Genomic DNA, 19,882 nt, shown 5'->3' on the forward strand with positions numbered 1-19,882 from the left:
ATTTTTTTTCTTTTTTTAATGATTGGAATTTCCCAGTTTACTACATTTCTTTTGATCTTGGTTACAGTGGTTTTATCTGTGCAAAACCTTTTTAATTTAATGTAATCAAAATCATCTAGTTTGTTTTTGGTGATGTTCTCTCTTCCTTAGTCATAAATTGCTTCCCTTTCCATAGATCTGACAAGTAAACCAGTCCTTGATCTTCTAGTTTGCTTATAGTATTGTTTTTTATGTCTAGATCCTATATCCATTTGGAACTTATCTTGGTTTAGGGTCTGAGATGTTCTCTAATCTAAGTTTCTTCCATACTAACTTCCAATTTTCCCAGCAGTTTTTATTGAAGAGAGAGTTTTTATCCCAATAGCTGGACTCTGGGTTTATCAAACACCAGATTAGTATAATTGTTTCCTGCAATTTCTCCTAGTCTATTCCACTGATCCACCACTCTATTTCTTAGCCAATACCAGACAATTTCGATGACTGATGCTTTATAATATAATTTTAGATCAGGTAGGGCTAAGCCACCTTCTTTTGCACTTTTTTTTCATTAAATCTCTGGCAATTCTTGACTTTTTATTTCTCCTTATGAATTTACTTGCAACTTTTTCTAACTCATTAAAGTAATTTTTTGGAATTTTGATTGGTAGGGCACTAAACAGGTAGTTTACTTTTGATGGAATTGTCATTTTTATTATATTAGCTCTACCTATCCATGAGCAGTTGATGTTTGCCCAGTTATTTAAATTTGATTTAATTTGTGTGAGAAGTCTTTCATAATTGTTTTCAAAAAGTTTCTGAGTCTGCCTTGGCAAATAGACTCCCAGGTATTTTATATTGTCTGAAGTTACTTTGAATGGGATTTCTCTTTCTAGCTCTTCCTGCTGTATCTTACTAGTCATATATAGAAAAATTGAGGGTTTATGAGGGTTTATTTTATATCCCGCAACTTTGCTAAAATTGCTAATTGTTTCCTGTAGTTTTTTGTATGATTTCTTGGCATTCTTTAGATAGACCATCGTGTCATCTGCAAAGAGTGAGAGTTTTGTCTCTTCCTTCCCAATTCTAATTCCTGCAATTTCTTTTTCTTCTCTAATTGCTGAAGCTAACATTTCTAATACTATATTGAATAGTAGTGGTGATAATGGGCACCCTTGTTTCACCCCTGATCTTATTGAGAATGCTTCTAGCCTCTCCCCGTTGAATATAATGCTTATTGATGGTTTCAGATAGATACTGCTAATTATTCTAAGGAACAGTCCATTTATTCCTACACTCTCTAGTGTTTTTAGTAGGAATGGGTGCTGTATGTTGTCAAAAGCTTTTTCAGCTGATATGATCATATAATTTCTGATAGGTTTGTTGTTGATATAATTGATTATACTAACAGTTTTCCTAATATTGAACGAATCCTGCATTCCTGGGACGAATCCTACTTCGTCAAAATGTATTATCCTAGTGATAACCTGTTGTAATCATTTTGCTAAGATTTTTATTTAAAATTTTTGCATCTATATTCATTAGGGAGATAGGTCTATGATTTTCTTTCTCTGTTTTAACTCTTCCTGGTTTAGGTATCAGCACCATATTGGTGTCATAGAAAGAGTTAGACAGAGTTCCATCTTCCCCTATTTTTCCAAAGAGTTTATATAGAATTGGAACCAATTGTTCCTTAAATGTTTGGTAGGATTCACTTGTGAATCCATCAGGCCCTGGAGATTTTTTTCTTAGGCAGTTCAATGATGGCTTGTTGTATTTCTTTTTTCTGAGATAGGGTTGTTTAGGTATTTAATCTCCTCTTTGTTTAACCTGGGCAACTTATATTTTTGTAAATATTCATCCATTTCACTTAGATTGTCAAATTTTTTGGCAAAATAATTCCATATCATTACTTTAATTTCCTCCTCATTGGTGATGAGTTCACCTTTTTCATTTATGATGCTGGCAATTTGATTTTCTTCTTTCTTTTAATCAAATTGATCAGAGGTTTATCAATTTTATTGGTTTTTTACCAATTCTTGGTTTTATTTATTAATTCAGTAGTTTTTTTTGCCTTCAATTTTATTCATTTTTCCTATAATTTTTAGAATTTCTAATTTAGTATTTAATTGGGGAATTTTAATTTGTTTTTCTCTCATTTTTTAGTTGCATATTTAGTACATTGATTTCCTCTTTCTTTAATTTATTCACATAAGTATTTAAAGATGTAATATATCCCCTGACAGCCACTTTGAGTGAATCCCATAGGTTTTTGTATGTTGTGTCATTACTGTCATTATCTATGATAAAATGATTAATTTCTATAATTTGTTGTTTGATCCACTCATTCTTTAAAATGAGGTTATTCAGTTTCCAATTAGTTCTGGGTCTTTAACTCCCTGGTCCAATATTGCATATGATTTTTATTGCATTGTGATTTGAGAAAGATGTATTTACTATTTCTGCTGCAGTTGATCATTAGGTTTTTATGCCCTAGTACATGATCAGTTTTTGTATAAGTGCCATGTACTGCAGAGAAAAAAGTATATTCCTTACTATCCCCATGCAATTTCCTCCATAAGTCTATAATATCTATTTTTTCTAACAATCTATTTACCTCCTTAACTTCTTTATTGTTTATTTTATGATTCAATCTATCTAGATCTGTGAGAGGTTGAGGTCTCCCACTAGTAGAGTTTTGCTGTCTATGTCTTCCTGTAGTTCTTTCAGCTTCTCCTCTAATAATTTGGATGCTATCACATTGGGTGTATATATTTAGCATTGAATCACTTTATTATCTATTGTACCTTTTAGGAGGATATAGTTTCCTTTCTTATCTCTTTTAATAATTTTCATTTTTATAGCTGCTTTGTCTGAGATAAGGATTGCCACCCCTGCTTTTTTCACTTCAGCTGAAGCAAAATATATTTTGCTGCAACCTTTTACTCTCTCTCTCTCTCTCTCTCTCTCTCTCTCTATATATATATATATATATATCTTTCTGCTTCAAATGAGTTTCTTGTAAGCAGCATATTGTAGGATTCTGGTTGTTTTTAATCCACTCTGCTATTTGCTTACATTTTAAGGGAGAGTTCATCCCATTCACATTCAATGTTATAATTACTAATTATTTATTGCCCTCAATGCTATCTTCCCTCTGTTTTTATTTTTCCCACTTTTTTTCACATCATCCATATTCCCCATTATTTTGTTTCTGAATATGGCCACCTTCAGTGTGTTTGCCCTCCTATATCCACTCCCTCCCCTTTCTTTCCCCTTTCATTTCTTTCCCTTTTCCCTTCTCTTCCTTCTGTTAGTTCCCCTTTTTTTCCTCTACCCCTCCCTATGTCCATCCCCCCTCCCCTTTTCCCCTTTTAATACTTGAAAGGTTAAATGTTTTTTAAGTTAACTGAGTATATGTGTAAGTTAACTTTAAGCCAAGTCTGATGAGAGGAAGATTCAGGTGTTTCTCATCTTCTCCCTTCTTCCCCTCTACCACAGTAGGTCTTTTGTACCTCTTAATGTAATTATATTTACCCCATTCAATCCCACCTCCCGTCTCCTTCCTGTCCCCCCTTTTTAAGGAGGAGGTGTTTTTAAATCATTCTATCTGAGTCATAGAAAATTCTGAGTATCCATCACTTCTAGCTAAGTATATTCTACCCAATACAATTACAATTCTTGAAAATTATTAGACCAAAAAATAAATTTTAAAAAATAAACAAAGAAAACCACAGAAGACTCAATAACACACAATGACAAAGAGAAACTTGAAGCACTAACTTGTATCTACTAAAATACTTTCAAAGGAAGTGTTGATGCCTAAAACATTCTTTTGTGAGACTCAGCACCTGGACAAACTAAGTCAGGGCTAGAAGTCCTAAGGCTTCTCTGACCTGAGATGCTAAAGGTACTCTGAAGATCCCTGAACTTCAAAAATCAATAGTGGTGGTGGTGGGGGAGATAATCCAAGGAGTCAGAGGCCACTAAAAGTAACCAGGAGAGGTTAGCCTTTGTGGTCTATGCCTTTAATCTCTGCTTCTAGGAGGCTAAGCAGAATTAAGACTTTTAACTAAGGAAGCATAAACTGCAGTCGGCCAGATTGATTTAGTGTAGACACCTGATCCTGACCAGTGACCTATATGGCAATCCTCTAGGAGTAAGGGGAGAAAAGGTACAGAGTGTTAGACTATGTAGGGAAGGGAAAATCAGTTCATGTTAGAAAGAGGTGGCCAAAAAACCCCAAAACTCCTGTGCTGCTTCTAGGTGAATCAGGCTGTGAGTGGCCAACAACAATAAAACCCCTCAGAATAGAACTAATCCACACCGTCCCAAGAAGATTTTTCTTCTTCTACGCCCACAGTGCCCTTTAAAGATATTAAAGTTCAGGAGAGCTACTTATTTTCTCCTCTGTTAAAATGTTAATACATCATTCCAGCTCCCTTCTAATTGCTCAAGTAAATTTGCCATTTTAGGTTTCTCTGGACCCTTACGTTTATATTTCAAAGTTTCTACTCAGGGTCCAGGGTTGGAATGAACAGGAATAAGCAGGAATAAGTAAAGGCTGATTAATGGGCAGACTCTGCCTTTAGCATGACACCCAGTAAAGGAACTAAAAACAAATAAGGGACCAAACCAAAGAAGATACAAACCAGCATAAAAAAATTAATGTAGATCTAGAGCAAGTAACTGTTAGACTATATAAATATCTAGAAAAATTGAAGCAAGAAACAAAATCTTTGGAGAAAGGAATTTTGGGGGCTATGGGGGCCACTTTGTTCAAGAAATGGACTCTGAATCCTAGAATAGACCAAATCCATAACTCCACTAATAAGCAGGAAATATTAGAATAAAATCAAAATATTGGGGAAAAAAAGGAAATATAAGCTAAATCACACACACACACACACACACACACACACACACACACACACACACACACACACATATATATGCATATATATAAACTAATCTGGAAAGCAAATAAAAGAGAGATAACTTTAAAATTACTAAATTTCCTGGAAAAAGTCATGGATACTAAATTTTAAGAAATTGTAATTGAAGATTGCCCGCATCTTTGAAAACTAGGGGGCAGGATGAGTATAAAAAACAATACACTGATCATTTCCTTAAAGTAATCCCTTAAAAGTAAAGTCCCAGGCGACTAGGTGGCACAGTAGATAGAGCACCAGCCTTGGAGTCAGGAGTACCTGAGTTCCAATATGGCCTCAGATAATTACGTAGCTGTGTAGCCTTGGGCAAGCCACTTAACCCCTTTGCCTTGCAAAAATCTTAAAAAAAAAAAGTCCCAAGAAAGTAATAGCCATAATCCCAGGTCCTCTTGGAAAAATATTGCAAGCATCCAGCAAGAAAGACTTTGAATACCGAAGAACCACTTAGGATCACATAAGACCTACTGGCTTCTATTTATATTAGAGATCAAAGAATACAGTATACTAAAAGGCAAAAGAGAGAAGCCTACAGACAAGAATACCATACAGGAGGAGAAAAGAGGACCTTTAGAGATTTCTGATGAAAAGAAAAGAATTGAGTAGGAACTTTGAAATGCAAACACAAGAGTCCAGAGAAACCTAAACATGTAAATTTATCTGTACAATTGCAAGGTGGTTGTGTAATGATGTAGTGCTAACATTTTAATAGAGCAGAAAATCAATGTTTCTTTAGGCCCTTAATATCTTTAAGGGACATTGTGAGAGTTAAATAAGAAAAACCATGGTTTTGGGAGGCTATACTGATGTTTTGAAGAAGGAAATGGAAAGGAGGATAAAAGGAAGATTAGACAAATGTAGAAAAGAGGAAGAAGGGGGAAGAACTTGATATTTCCCACTCATCGATGCTTTTGAGAAGACTATACGAGCATAGATGAAAGCACAGAGGAACTGGAAGGATCTTAACCTCACTCTTATCCTTGATCAGCACAGGATTGGGTCACAATTTGATATAAAGATATATCAAACTCAACAGGAAAATGGGCAATAAATTAGGTGGAAAGGTAAGGCTTAAGATGATACTGGGAGGGGCGGCTAGGTGGCGCAGTGGATAAGAGCACTGGCCTTGGAGTCAGGAGTACCTGGGTTCAAATCCGGTCTCAGACACTTCATAATTGCCTAGCTGTGTGGCCCTGGGCAAGCCACTTAACCCCATTTGCCTTGCAAAAAAAAAAAAAACCCTAAAAAAAAAGATGATACTGGGAAAGTTATAGACACAAACTTCCCTGATACTGAAGGGGAGGCATTAAAAGATGGGGTAGGGGAGAAGGGGAGAAGAAATAAAAATCTAAGGTAGTATTTTAGATTGTATCTTAGAATATTGGAGAATGTCTTAACAAAACATGGTATGTGAATATCATGGAATATTTTTGCACCATTATAAAAGATGAGACAATTTCAGAAAATCCTGTATAAATAAACTGACAGTAAATTAAGCAAAGTCCGGAGAATAATTTATATAAGGAAAATAATGTGAAGAAAAACAACTTTTAAAGACCTAAGAACTCTGATCAAAGCAATGACCAACTATGGATTTAGAGGATTTATGATTAATCCCACCATAAAGAAGTAATGGACTCAGTATACAGAAAAATACACTCATTTTTGAAAATTGCAACTACTTGGGTTCATTTTGCTTGAATGCACTTATCTGCTTTAAGGGTTTTTTCTTCTATATCTCAGTTTTTAATTGGAGGGGAGTACTAACAATAATGATGCCCAAACCATAAAAAAATTCATTGAAACATTTTTTTTTTAGGTTTTTGCAAGGCAAATGGGGTTAAGTGGCTTGCCCAGGGCCACACAGCTAGGTAATTATGAAGTGTCTGAGATCGGATTTGAACCCAGGTACTCCTGACTCCAGGGCCGGTGCTTTATCCACTGCACCACCTAGCCACCTCTATTGAAACATTTTTAAATGAATTCAAAGAAATAGAAGGAAGTTCAGAAGGAAGCAGAGACAAGTATGATAATTTTTTAAAAAGCCTGGAGAATATATTTTTAAAGTATTCAATATGAAATGGAAATTCATAGATTCACATATTGTGCTTTTTGTTTAATGTCATTTTAAGTAGAGTAAAAAAAAAAAGAAAAACAGGAGGCAGCCTAGGTGGTACAGTGGATAGAGCACCGGCCCTGGAGTCAGGAGGACCTGAGTTCAAATCTGGTCTCAGACACTTCATAATGACCCAGCTGTGTGGCCTTGGGCAAGCCACTTAACCCCATTTCCTTGAAAAAACTAAAAAAACAACAACAAGAAAACAAATATACTATTTACCTTGAGAAGGAATGACATTACAAAATATTTAACTATTGTCCCTAAATGACTTCACAATTTTCTATTCTAATATGATGTAGAAAATCTGAATATAAAGATATTTTGATGTTTCTAAAATTGAAATTTATTTTATTCTTTTTTTTTCTTGCTTCCACAGGATATACCCTTTTGTATGGCACATAGTAGCTTTTTAACAAAAGCTTGTTTATTGATGATTGACAGATTCTGTAGAAATATTTCTTCCTGTCCTCTTAGAAAAGCACAAGTATTCATAGCAATGATGATGATGATGATGACAATAGTTAATATTCATATAGTGCTTTAAGGTTTTCAAGGTGTTTTACATATGAGTTACTATCATTTGATTCTAGCAACAACCCCATAAGACAGTTATTATAAAAATGATGAAATTATTACTTCAGACCAGTGAGAAATTAGCCATTTGACTAGTGAGCTTCATTAGTGAACTGCTTAAATGTTTTTCACATCATTTTTTATTAAAGGAAAATTGAAGATCTTTCTGGTATCAAAATAATACAAGTTTCTTGTGGACATTATCATTCCATAGCATTGGCACAAGGTAAAGCCTTTCTTTTTTATGGTAATTAATTTACAATAAATATTTGCTTTTTAAAAAAATTTACTTAATTGATACATTTTACAGCATGGATATTTATTTTTAGTGAATTAAAAAGGTTGCAACTATCCAACTTAAAAAGTTCTATTCCATTTTAATTTATTAATTTATTTTCATTTTATTTTGATGTATGAAATAAAATAAGCATTTCTGTCAGAGAGTGGAATGAAAAAAAGATGATTGCATGTGAAACTGTAAATGTATTATTTGCAACTTGCAATTCCTTTTAAATGTATAATAAAGTTATCATATAATTTTCTTTTTTCCTCTTTTTCTTCCTTATACCCTCTCTCCAAGGCTACTAATAAACACAAATATATTTTCCTCTGATATATACATGTATATATATGTATATAATATGTTAAATATTTGTCTCCTTTTCTATAGTAAATACAACTTTATCACAGCTTTATTTTCTAAAAAAAATTTTCAGTTATAGTTGAACTTTAATTAATGTGTTTCCTCTGGGAGCTGGTTATATCTGCCCATCCTTTGAGTTGTCTTTTAGTACTGAGTCAGAAATTTGGTCTGAACTTGGACACATTAGGGAAAAGCAACCATTTTGCTAGTCATTGAATTGGCTTTCAATGCATCAGTCAATGATCATTTATTAAGCACCTATTGTGCTAGTCATTGGAAATACAAAAACATAAATGAAATAGTTACCTCAGAAGGAGAATATTCTATTAGATGAAAAATAGGGAGAATATTCTATTAGAAGGAAAATATGGAGAATACATGGAAACTGAAGGAGGGAAATGTTATCTAGAATGCTTAAGAAGGAAGAATATGTTTATATTTGCTTGTGTATTTTGAGTTATTGTAGAACCTTATTTATTTTTTGTTTCTAAAATAAGTTTGAAAATAATAGACTGTAAGGGCAGCTAGGTGGCGCAGTGAATAGAGCACCAGCCTTGGGCAAGCCACTTAACCCCATTGCCTTGAAAAAGAAAATAAATCTAAAAACAAATAAATAAATAATAGACTGTGGCTCTTCATAGGGCAACCTTTTCAGAACCCGAGAGGGGTTTCTGATTCCCCCTGCTGTGCTATCATGAACTTCTCCATAATAACCTGAACAAATCTAGAGCGCTGATACAATATGACTGTATCATGACCCCCACAAAGGAGGATTGCTGCATTTTGCAAGCAATAAACAGAACTGTTAAATCAATAATTGATTATGAGCAAATCAAGATATAAATTAAATGTCAGTTTTTTTATTCTGGAAAATATTGATAGTTCTCCAAGATATTACAAAATATAAGAAATCAGATTTATTACTTATGAGTCATAAATCATATGAGTCTAGTTTTTGGCAAAGTATCCATCCCAATGGAGAGATCTGGGTCTTGGAATCAGAAAGACCTGGAATTAAGTCCTGCCTATGTTATATACTAAGAAAGGGTTGTGGACCTTAAAGAATGTCTACTCTAACCTCTCATTTTCCTTCTGCAGAAAGTTGAGGGAGCCAGTATTTCCATGAGCAGTATCAGAGTGAACCCGAGTCCTTGAATTCCAGATCTAATGTACCTGGCTTTTAACTATTTCATGTCACTTAGGCTCTTTAAGCTTCAGGCACTGCTCAAGGACTGGATAAGTGACCAATGAATTGCCAACCTGCATTGGTTGAGGAAGCTTCTATACTGCAGATTTCCTTTACTAATGAAATCCTATGTAAAAAAATCTTAAAACATCAGCATATCCCTAAAAGGGGAAAAAAACGCAATCTCCTCTGAAATTTCAGAGTGGAAAGATGATAGTTCTTTCAGTCTACCTCCACTTAAGGCAATCCTTCAGGTTACTTTCTGACCTGTTCTTAAAAGTATATAATAGCTTTTTCAATTTTTTTTTTATTTATGGACTAGATAAGTTGCCAGTCTACATCACTTGAACTTTCTATACTACAGATTTCATATACTAATGAAATTTTATGTCCAAATTAAAAATACCCCATCTTTAAAAAATCATCACATCACTAAAAAGGGGAAAAAATCAATCTCCTCCCAACTTCAGAGAGGACAGATTATAGCCAGTTTGTCTTGTTCTTTCACTCTATTCCTGTTGAAGTCAATCCCTCCCCCCCCCCAAGTTGCTATCTATCATGCTCTTAAAAGTATGTTGTATTATAAGATGCTTCATAGGCAATTTTAGCATTGTAGTATATCTGAAACCCAAAATTTTGAAATTTTACTTCTTTTGTGTGTGTTTGCAGATGGCAGAGTATTTTCATGGGGAAATAACCTTCATGGCCAACTAGGCCTGGGGGAAATTTTCCCCTCCCAAGCCAGCCCTCAGCAGGTGAAATCTCTTGATGGTATTCCTTTGGCTCAGGTTGCAGCAGGAGGGGCTCACAGCTTCGCCCTTTCTCTCTCTGGTATTTCATATGGCTGGGGAAGGAACAATGAAGGGCAACTGGCTGTCAGTGGCAAGAATGCATTAGGTAATAAAATAATTTATTTTTTGACATTGTCTTTTTTGTTTATGGTTTTATTAAATTTATTAAATTATTTCCAAAAATTATTCTTCCTGAATAAATGGATTTTGAAATTTCTTTATACTCAGATTTTATTATTCAGTATTTTTAATTTATTATTATACTAAATATTTTATTTGTTTTTCAGTTATGTACAATAGTAGTTTCTACCAAATGTTTTTTGTAAGGTTTTGAATTTTACAATTTTCGTCCACCCTTCCTCTCCCCTCCCCACAGCAGAAGGCAATCTGATAATCTTTACATTGTTTCCATGACATGGTCTTTTCAATGTGAGAGGTCAGTTTTGAAAAGGATTAATCAACAAAATGGTCAGTTATGGAAGAAACTGGGTATGCTGGAACAAGCTATTTCCCTTACAACCTTTTACTCCAATCTCTTACTCCTGATTTGGCATTTCCTGAGAACACAGACTTTTCTCCTAAGAACCTTTCCCCCAGGAGTTTGTTCCTCTAAGTTCTTGATTTTCCCAATAAATAAAGTTAGAGCAAATTTGACCCCCAGCTTCTGCTAGCTTCTACATCATCCTTTTTTGCTTATGTTACAGGAAAGGCCATCTAGAGAAGAACTTTATTTTCAAATAGTGATAAAGCCCCAAGCTCAACGTCCCTTACCAAAATATATTTTTCTACTTTGAGGGTGTAAGACCTCACATCTGGTTTAAATTTTCTCAGAGGAATAATTCTCTTGAGAGGGAATATACTTTTTTCCTACCATTTTAGCATTTTGAGCCTCCACTAATCTATTTAAACAAGCTACCTAGTCACAATAATGATGATTTCATAAAGATAATCATTTATGTAATAGAAAGGAAAAAGAAGTAACATCACTAGCATTCATGTTGTAAGTCAATTGAGGAGGAATAAAAGACATCATAAGCCACATGTAGACTTGGATCATTCATTTCCACCAAGGCCTTTGATTTGCATGGAGAAGAATAGACACATGTAAGAACCTGGCAAGGAAGCAGAGAGAGGACAGATATGTACTTGAAGTAACTGACATTGTAGTCATTGGCCTATTTAGAAATATGTACATCACGTGAAGACCTTTTTACTGATACTGACTGTTCTACATCCATGCAAATGTTTTTCAAGTCTTGAACCAAAGGTAGTATTTATGAGAAGGACCTTGGAAAATGATCACACCATTCATTTGCAAAGCAGATACTTTTAAGAAAAGTTCATCAAATTTGTTCTCTTTGAGCATTACAGACCAGCCCAAATAGCTCTCCACTCTCCAGGATTCTACATTGTCATAATTAAACCTCAACATCTCTTCCAACAGCAGAAGCAAAACTTCCTCCCCTCCCCCATTTTTTTGCTTTTATCTCTAAAATCAGAGTGGGGGAGGTAAAGAGCAACTGGCATTTCTGATAAAGTCCAACTCTCTTAATATCTGGGGGGGGGGGGGTCCTCAAGAGCAAAATCTGGAACAGAGACTGGCCCAGTGAGCTTAAAATCTAACCAAACAACAATCAACTGGTTTGAAGTTTCTGTCAGTTGACTAATTCTGCTTCTCATTTCTTCAAACAACTCTGACAAAACTGCTGTTAATTCCTTATTGTGTATTCTACCAGGTTCTTTGATCTCTTTTGCCTTAAAATTCTATGATATTTAAAAGGAAATCATTATCAATCACTCAAAAAATATCTAAGTGTATAGTATGTGCAGACTCTACATTAAGTGCTGGAGATGCAAAAACAGTCAAAAACCAGCCCCTGTCCTCAAGGAGCTTGTGATCTAATGGTAGAGATAACATGCAAATAGATATATAGATACAGATATATAAATATAGATAGATAGATAGATAGATAGATAGATAGATAGATAGATAGATAACGATATATCTAAAACAAGCTATAAACAGTACTAATTAGAAATAGTTAACAAGAAGAAAGCACTGGATTTAAGAGAATTTGGGAAAGATTTCTGGTAGAAGGTGGAATTTAACTTGAGATTTAAAGGAAGCCATAGAGCTCTGTAGTCAGAGCAGAGGAGATAGTGTCCAGGGACAGCCAGAAAAAAATCACTGGAACCAAGGGACGTTTTGATGACATCTTGATGAAGTGCCTTAACAGCTTAGAGTCCATTGTCAGTGGATGAAAGAGAACATGGTGGGGAAGACTGCAAAGATAGAAAAAAAGGTTATGGAGGACTTTGGAGGCCACACAAAGCATTTTGCATGTGATCCTAGAGATAACAGGGAGCCACTAGAATTTTTTGAATGGGGGTTACATGGTTGGACCTGTGCTTTAGAAAAATCACTTTAGTGAATAAATGGAGGATGAATTGAGACAAGTAGACTTACCAGCAAGTTATTGTCTAAGTGTGAAATGATGAGATTTTCACTAGTGATGACAGTGTCAGAGGAGAGATGGAGAAATGGCAGAGAAATAGTTCGGACCTTGGCAAAACCTTGTATACAATGGATAAGAGATAGTGAAGAATCCAGAACCAGCCTTGACTCCAAGCAATTTCTCTTCAGAGTTTTATCTGGGGGTGGCTAGGTGGCACAGTGGATGGAGCACCAACCCTGGAGTCAGGAGTATCTGAGTTCAAATCCGGCCTCAGACACTTAATAATTACCTAACTGTGTGGCCTTGGGCAAGTCACTTAACTCCATTGTCTTGCAAAAGCTAAAAAACAAAACAAAAACAAACAGTTTTATCTGGAAACTTCTACTACTTTAATCCCTAATTTTAATTGATTTTATAAAAATTCTATAAGGCACTATGATTTCTCTGAACTAATTTGAACAGTTTTCTCTTTAATGTCACTTTAGTTTATCCAGTGATTTTCAATACCATTTAAATTGATGAAATCCTTTTTGTATTGAGCCTAAGCCCCATGATTGAATGTACCTAGTGAAGAGTTAATATATATTTGTATCATCTGCTTAAAGTGGGATGGGGATATTGTCAAATCTGAGTCTCATGAGTCTTTACACAATTCTTGAAGAAATTTTTTGAAAACCTTCAAGAGTTTCCCAAATAGTTAAAGTTGGAGACTTCCCCAAATATGAATAGACTATACTTTTGTTTGATTTCCAATAGCATTCCAAGCATACTGATAATTTGAGAATCATAGTTTGAAAGTTAATTCTTGGTTATTTTTAAGTCAGTAATAATTGAGTTTCGGATGACTACGAATCTAAGTCTTCAAGTATTCTACTCAGAGCTGCTAATGGACTACTTTTCCCCCCATGTTGCCTCTTTCCTCCTGCTTGAAGATCTTATTAACAGAGATGAAACATGAGACCTTTTTAAAATGTTCAATAAAAATTCTTTTTTCCTTTGGCAGAGCAAATCTACAAACCTCATTCAATTGCTGAACTAAAGAGTCTTCATGTGATATATATCAGTTGTGGGGATGAACATACAGCTGTCCTCACTCAGGTAATAACAAACTTAAGTTTCTTAGAAATATAGCAACTTTGTGTGTATGTATGTATGTGTGTGTGTCTGTCCATCCTCATCCTGAATGTTATTGTGTTTAAAAAGCAAGGAGAAGAAATATCTGGAGATTATTTTTATTATGATTTGAAAGTCAAAACAGAAGTGTTCTATCCTCTGTTCAACTACCAACTGACCTGAGACAAGTCACTAAACCTTTCTGGGGCTTATGGTCCACATCCATAACAAGGAGGTTAGATTAGATGTTTATAAATTGTCTTCCAGCTTTAAAACTTAGTGATGCTATGTCAAAGTTCAAAGTGAGGGATCTCAGTATAGTCCTTTTAGACTTAGACAAGTCTAACACAAAGATAAACAACAAAGAAGTTAAAAACTTGGTGAAAAACTTAGAATTGTATATAAGTGATGGATTTTTTGTTGATTATTAAATGAAAATAGAAAAGAATTTGCCTATTTTTAAGTTGGTTATGATACCTTCACAAAAATTGACCATTATTTAGGAATAAAGATCTCAACTCAAAATGAAGAAAAGAAGCAATCTAAAATGCATTATTCACTGAAAACAATGAAATAAAACAATATTTATTAAATGTTCATCGAAAAAAAGAATTACAAATTGAGACTAACAATTTTTTTAAAATTGGTGAATTAAAGTACAAAATATAGAAACATGAGAAAATTTTATCAAGGAAAAGTTAAAATAATGATCAACATACCAGAATTTATGAAATTCAGTTAAAGTAGTCCTTAGAGAAAGTTTATGTTTTCAAATTCTTCTGCTTACAAAAGAGAAAGATCAAATTAATTAATTGGGCACACAAAATAAAAAAAAATCATACAAATTAACCTTCCCAACTAAGTAACAAAGTAGAAATTCAAAATCAAAGAAGAGATTAATAAATAATAATTAATTAATTAATTAATAATTAATAAGCAAATCAAAGAAGAGATTAATAAAATTAAAAGAAAAAGAATCAAATGAATTCATAAATAAAAATAGAAGCTGGAGAAAACTAATGAAATAGAAAAATGATTAATAAGAGTTTTTTCAAAGAGAAGAAAACTCAAAAATTAAAAAGAAATTTCTATAATCAAAGAAGATACAAAAGCATTAATAGCAATTATTTTGCCCAATTATGTATTAACAACAATGATAACTTAAAGAAAATGGATAAATTCTTTATAATATATTATATTATACCTTCATATTCAGGATCCTCCTGTGTCTTGTCTATATAAGCTCCTTCTAATTACCCTAATAAATGAGAATGTTCATATGTGTTATTGGTATCATCTTCCCATGCAGGAATACATGCAGTTCAACATCATTACATCCCTCATAATTTATCCTCCCCCTGCATCTTTACCTGAGTCCTGTACTTGAAGATCAAATTTTCTGTTCAACTCTGGTCATTTCAACAGGAGAGTTTGATCTCTTTTAGGAGGAGATTGGTGGATTCCCTCAATTTCTATTTTACCCTCTGCTTCTAGGATATCAGGGAATTTTCATTTTCTTTAAAAATGAAGTCTAGGCTCTTTTCCTGGTCATGACTTTCAGGTAGTCCAATCATTTTTAAATAATCTCTTCTGGATCTGTTTTCTAGGTCAGTTATTTTTTTTTCCAATGAGATAGTTCACATTTTCTTTTAGTTTTTCATTCTTTTGGGAATAATAATAAATTATTGTTTTTTAATTTCTCACAAAGTCATCAGCTGCCATTAGTTCCTTTCTTTGTTTGGAGGAATTATTTTTCTCAGAGAACTTTTCTATTTCCTTTTCCATCTGACCAGTTCTGCTTTTTAAGGCATCCTCTCTTTGGCCTACTTTTTCCTATTTGACCTAAACTGGTTTTTAAGATGCTATTTTCTTAAGTATTTTTTTGTAATTCCTTCACCAAGTTGCTGAGTTGGTTTTCATGATGTTCCTGTATTGCTCTCATTTCTCTTCCCAATTTTTCATCTACCTCCCTTACTTGATTTTCAATATCTTTTTGAGCTCATTCATAGCCAGAGACCAATTCCTATTTTTCATGGGAGCTTTGGAAACAGAAGCTTTGGCTTTGTCACCTTCTGAGTGTGTGTTTTGATCCTCATGGGTCCAAAATAATTGTCTTTGGTCAGATTTTTTTCTTTTATTTGCTCATTTCCCCAGTGTATGACTTGATTTTAACTCTTTGTTAAGATGGGGCTCTGCTTCCAGGGTGGAGGATGTACCACCCCAAGCTTTTGGGGTTTTTCACCCCCCCACAGACCTCAGTTCCTTCAAGGTCTTAAGAGAGGCTCTGACTACTCTCCTGGCCTGTGCTCTGGTCTGAGGATGACCATAAGCACTCCCCTCTGCCCTGGAACTGTGAAAAAGGGTCCCTCCTCCACCATGGCATTAAAACTTCTTTTCCTGAGACTGGGGTCCAGACTGCAATTGGGATCTGAGTGTAGGCAAAGCAACAGAATCCTTCCTTAGAGATGAGCCAGTCTTCCCCCACTCCCTTGTCTGTGGACTAAGAGCTCTGGAAGCATCTTCTGGGTTGCTTCCCAGGCCTGTTCCTGCTTCCGAGGGCTAAGGCTACACTGAGGTCTGCACTGGACTGGGTCCCCCTTGCACTCCAGTGCAGATGGGTTTTCCTGCTGAGCTTTCCAATTGTCCTTGGCTATCCCTAGGCTGAGAGGTCTGGAAACTGCCACCACTGCCACAGACCCTCCAGGTATTCAGGGCCCCACCCCACCCCCATTCTGGGATCAGCTGGAACTGATTTGCTCTGGTAGGAGTTCATCCTGGGTTGCTCAATGACCCTTTCTAACCCCGGTGTTATAAACTTTTCCTGCTGATCTTCTAAGTTGTCTTGGACTGGAAAATTGTTTCATTCAGTCTTTCTGTGAGTTCTGCCTCTCTAGAATTTGATTAGAGTCATTATTTAGAGATATTTGAAAATTGAATGTGATGAAAAGAGAAATAATATCCTTAAGGAAAAAAATAAAGTATTGTGCCTGATTGTTGCATTAATGGAATGAGCATGTCCATTAAGGTTGGTCATCACCCCCATGTTGCTGCTAGAGTGCACAATATTCCTCTGGTTCTGTTCATCATGCTTAACATCAGTCCATGCAAATCTTTCCCGGCTTCCCTGAATTCCCATCTCTCCTGGCTTCTGATACAACAATAGTGTTCCATCACATACATATACCAATTGAAGGACATTTACATTAATTTCCAATTCTTTGCCACCACAAACAGAGCTTCTATGAATATTTTTATACAAGTGATGTCTTTTTTTATATATTACTAATATATTCTTGTTTAAGAGTAAATATAATATCATCCTCCCAAAAAAAAATAGGCCCTCATGAGAAATAAAGTAAAGGAAAGAGAAAAAAAATGTGTTTCAGTCTGTGTTCTGATACCATCAGCTCCATCTCAGGTGGATCACATTCTTTATGATAAGTCCATAATAAAAGTTACTTCCATATTTTTGGACTATTGCTGTTGCTGATTGTAATTCCCTCCATCCGTTCCTTCCCACTACCATATATTATATTTTATCTCTCCTTTCACTCTGTCCCTCTTCTAAAATGTGCTGTAGGGTGGCTGAGTAGCACAGCAGACTGATCACCAACCCTGGGGCCAAGAGGTTCTGAACCCATATACCACCCCTGAGACCCAGCAACCACCTGGCCCCATGGTCCCGGACAGACCACCCAATCCCAGCTCCTTGCAAGAAGTAAAAAATATGTGTTATATCTGACTGTTCTCTCCTATGCTCTACCCGCTCCTCTATCATCCACATTCCCCCCTTCCCCCTTTCCCCCTTCTCTCCTTTTTACTCTAGATGTCTATACCCTATTGAGTGTGTATGCTGTTTCCTCTCTGAGCTATTTCTGATGAGAGTGAAAGTTCCCTCATTCCCCCTCACCTTCCCCCCCCATATTATTGCAAAAGCTCATTGTAAAAAAAAATCTTTTATATGAAATGTCTTAGCCTATTCCATCTCCTTTTTCTTACTCCCAGTGCATTTGCCTTTTAGCCATTAACTCCATTTTTATAATATATCATATCTTCAGATTCAGCTCTCTCCTGTGCTTCATCTATAAAAGCTCCTTCTACCTGCTCTATTAATTGAGAAGGTTCATATGAGTATTATCAGTATAATTTTTCTATGCAGGAATACATGCAGTTCATCATCATTAAGTCCCTCATATTTTACCCTTCTTGTCCACTCTCTATGCTTCACCTGAGTCCTGTATTTGAAGGTCAAACTTTCTATTCAGCTCTGGTCGTTTCAGTAGGAACATTTGAAATCTCCCTGGTTCATTTAAAGTCCATCTTTTCCCTGGAAGAGGATGTTTACTTTTTCTGGATAGTTGATTCTTGGTTTCATTCTAAGCTCTTTTGCCTTCCAGAATATTATATTCCAAGCCCTATGAGTCTTTAATGTAGATGCTGCTAAGTCCTGTGTGATCCTGACTGTAGATCCATGATATTTGAATTGTGTCTTTCTGGCTATTTGTAATATTTTCTCTTTGACTTGGGAGTTTTGGAACTTGGTTATAATATTCCTGGGGGTTGATTTTTTTGAATCTCTTTCCAGGGGAGATTGGTAGATTCTCTCAATTTATATTTTGCCCTCTACTTCTAGAATATCAGGGCAATTTTCTTGTAAGATTTCTTTAAAAATGATGTCAAGGCTCTTTTCCTGATCATGACTTTCAGGTATCCCAATAATTTTTAAATTATCTTTCCTGAATCTGTTTTCCAGATCAGTTGTTTTTTTCAATGAGATGTTTCACATTTTCTTCTAATTTTTCATTCTTATAGTGTTGAAGTATTGTATCTTGACTTCTCATAAAATCATCAGCTTCCTTTTAGCACTATTCTACATCTGAAGGATATGTTTTCCTCAGAGAGCTTTCTTATCTCCTTTTCCATCTGGCCAATTCTTCTTTTTAAAGCATTCTTTTCCTCAATAACTTTTTTTTTAGGGTTTTGTAAGGCAAATGGGGTTAAGTGGCTTGCCCGAGGCTGCACAGCTAGGTAATTATTAAGTGTCTGAGACGAGATTTGAACCCAGGTACTCCTGACTCCAGGGCTGGTGCTTTATCCACTGCGCCACCTAGCTGCCCCTCTTGATAACTTTTTGAACTGTTTTATCAATTTGACCTATGCTGGTTTTTAACATGTTATTTTCTTCAGCATTTTTTTGAATCTCCTTGAGTAAACTGCTGACTTCTTTTTCATGTTTTTCCTGCATTGCTCTCATTTCTTTTCCCAATTTTTCTTCTATTTCCCTTACTTGATTTGCAAAATCTTTTTTTTGAGCTCTGTCATAGCCTGAGCTCAGCTTCCATTTTTCATGGAGTCTTTAGATGCAGGAGCTTGTACTTCCTCATCTTCAGATTGAGGAGGATTCTTGGGATCATAAACAATGAATTTCTCAATGGTGTTCCTCTTTTTTCTCTGTTTACTCATTTCTCCAGCCTGTGACTGGTTTTGGGGTGCTTCCTGAGCTTTTGAGTATTATTGGGATACCAGCTTTGAGGGTTTTTTTTTGGCATACCCCACTGGGACCTTTATTCCTCCAAGGTTATATTCTCTCTGACCTGTGCTTTGATATGTAGATGACTACAGGCGCTCCCCTCTGCCCTGAAGCTGTGAGGAGGATCCCTGCTCTCTTAGTATGGAAGGCCAAACTGCCACCTGGATCTGAGTGTGGGCAAACAGCAGAGTCCTGCCCCAAGGAGAGCAGAGAGATTTCTTCACTCTCCCCTGACCCCCTTACTGTCTGTGGGCTGTGCTCTGGAGGTGTAGGCTGGTTTCCCCTGATTCTCACTGCAGATTCTGTGGCTGGTGCTCTCCACTCCACACTCATTCTGGTGCAGCAGAGTTCTCTCACCCCCCGCCCCAAGCTGTTGCCAGTGTTCCTTGGGCTGTGCTGTGCTGCGCTGTGCTGTGGCCTTGGCTTTTTACCAATACCCGGTCCTAGTGAAACCCACCTTTTCCATGGAACTTCTAAGTTATTTTGGACTGGGAAAATGTATCCCTCAGTCTTTCTGTGGGTTCTGCCCCCTCTAAATTTTGGTTA

The 19,882-nt window shown here is 35.6% G+C and overlaps 1 protein-coding gene across 2 annotated transcripts in view; it reads left to right on the forward strand.

The window, feature by feature from the left end:
* LOC141517291 (putative E3 ubiquitin-protein ligase HERC6) overlaps positions 1-19,882 on the forward strand; it is a 65,760-nt gene that overhangs the window by 4,078 nt on the left and 41,800 nt on the right. For both annotated transcript variants that reach the window (XM_074228138.1, XM_074228137.1), the window contains exons 3-5: positions 7,767-7,843; positions 10,116-10,343; positions 13,697-13,791. In XM_074228138.1, coding sequence (XP_074084239.1) covers positions 7,767-7,843; positions 10,116-10,343; positions 13,697-13,791 — 400 coding nt within the window. The remainder of the gene's footprint in view (positions 1-7,766; positions 7,844-10,115; positions 10,344-13,696; positions 13,792-19,882) is intronic.

Source organism: Macrotis lagotis, chromosome 3, assembly GCF_037893015.1.
Source record: "Macrotis lagotis isolate mMagLag1 chromosome 3, bilby.v1.9.chrom.fasta, whole genome shotgun sequence".
In the NCBI taxonomy this organism is placed as follows: Eukaryota; Metazoa; Chordata; class Mammalia; order Peramelemorphia; family Peramelidae; genus Macrotis; species Macrotis lagotis.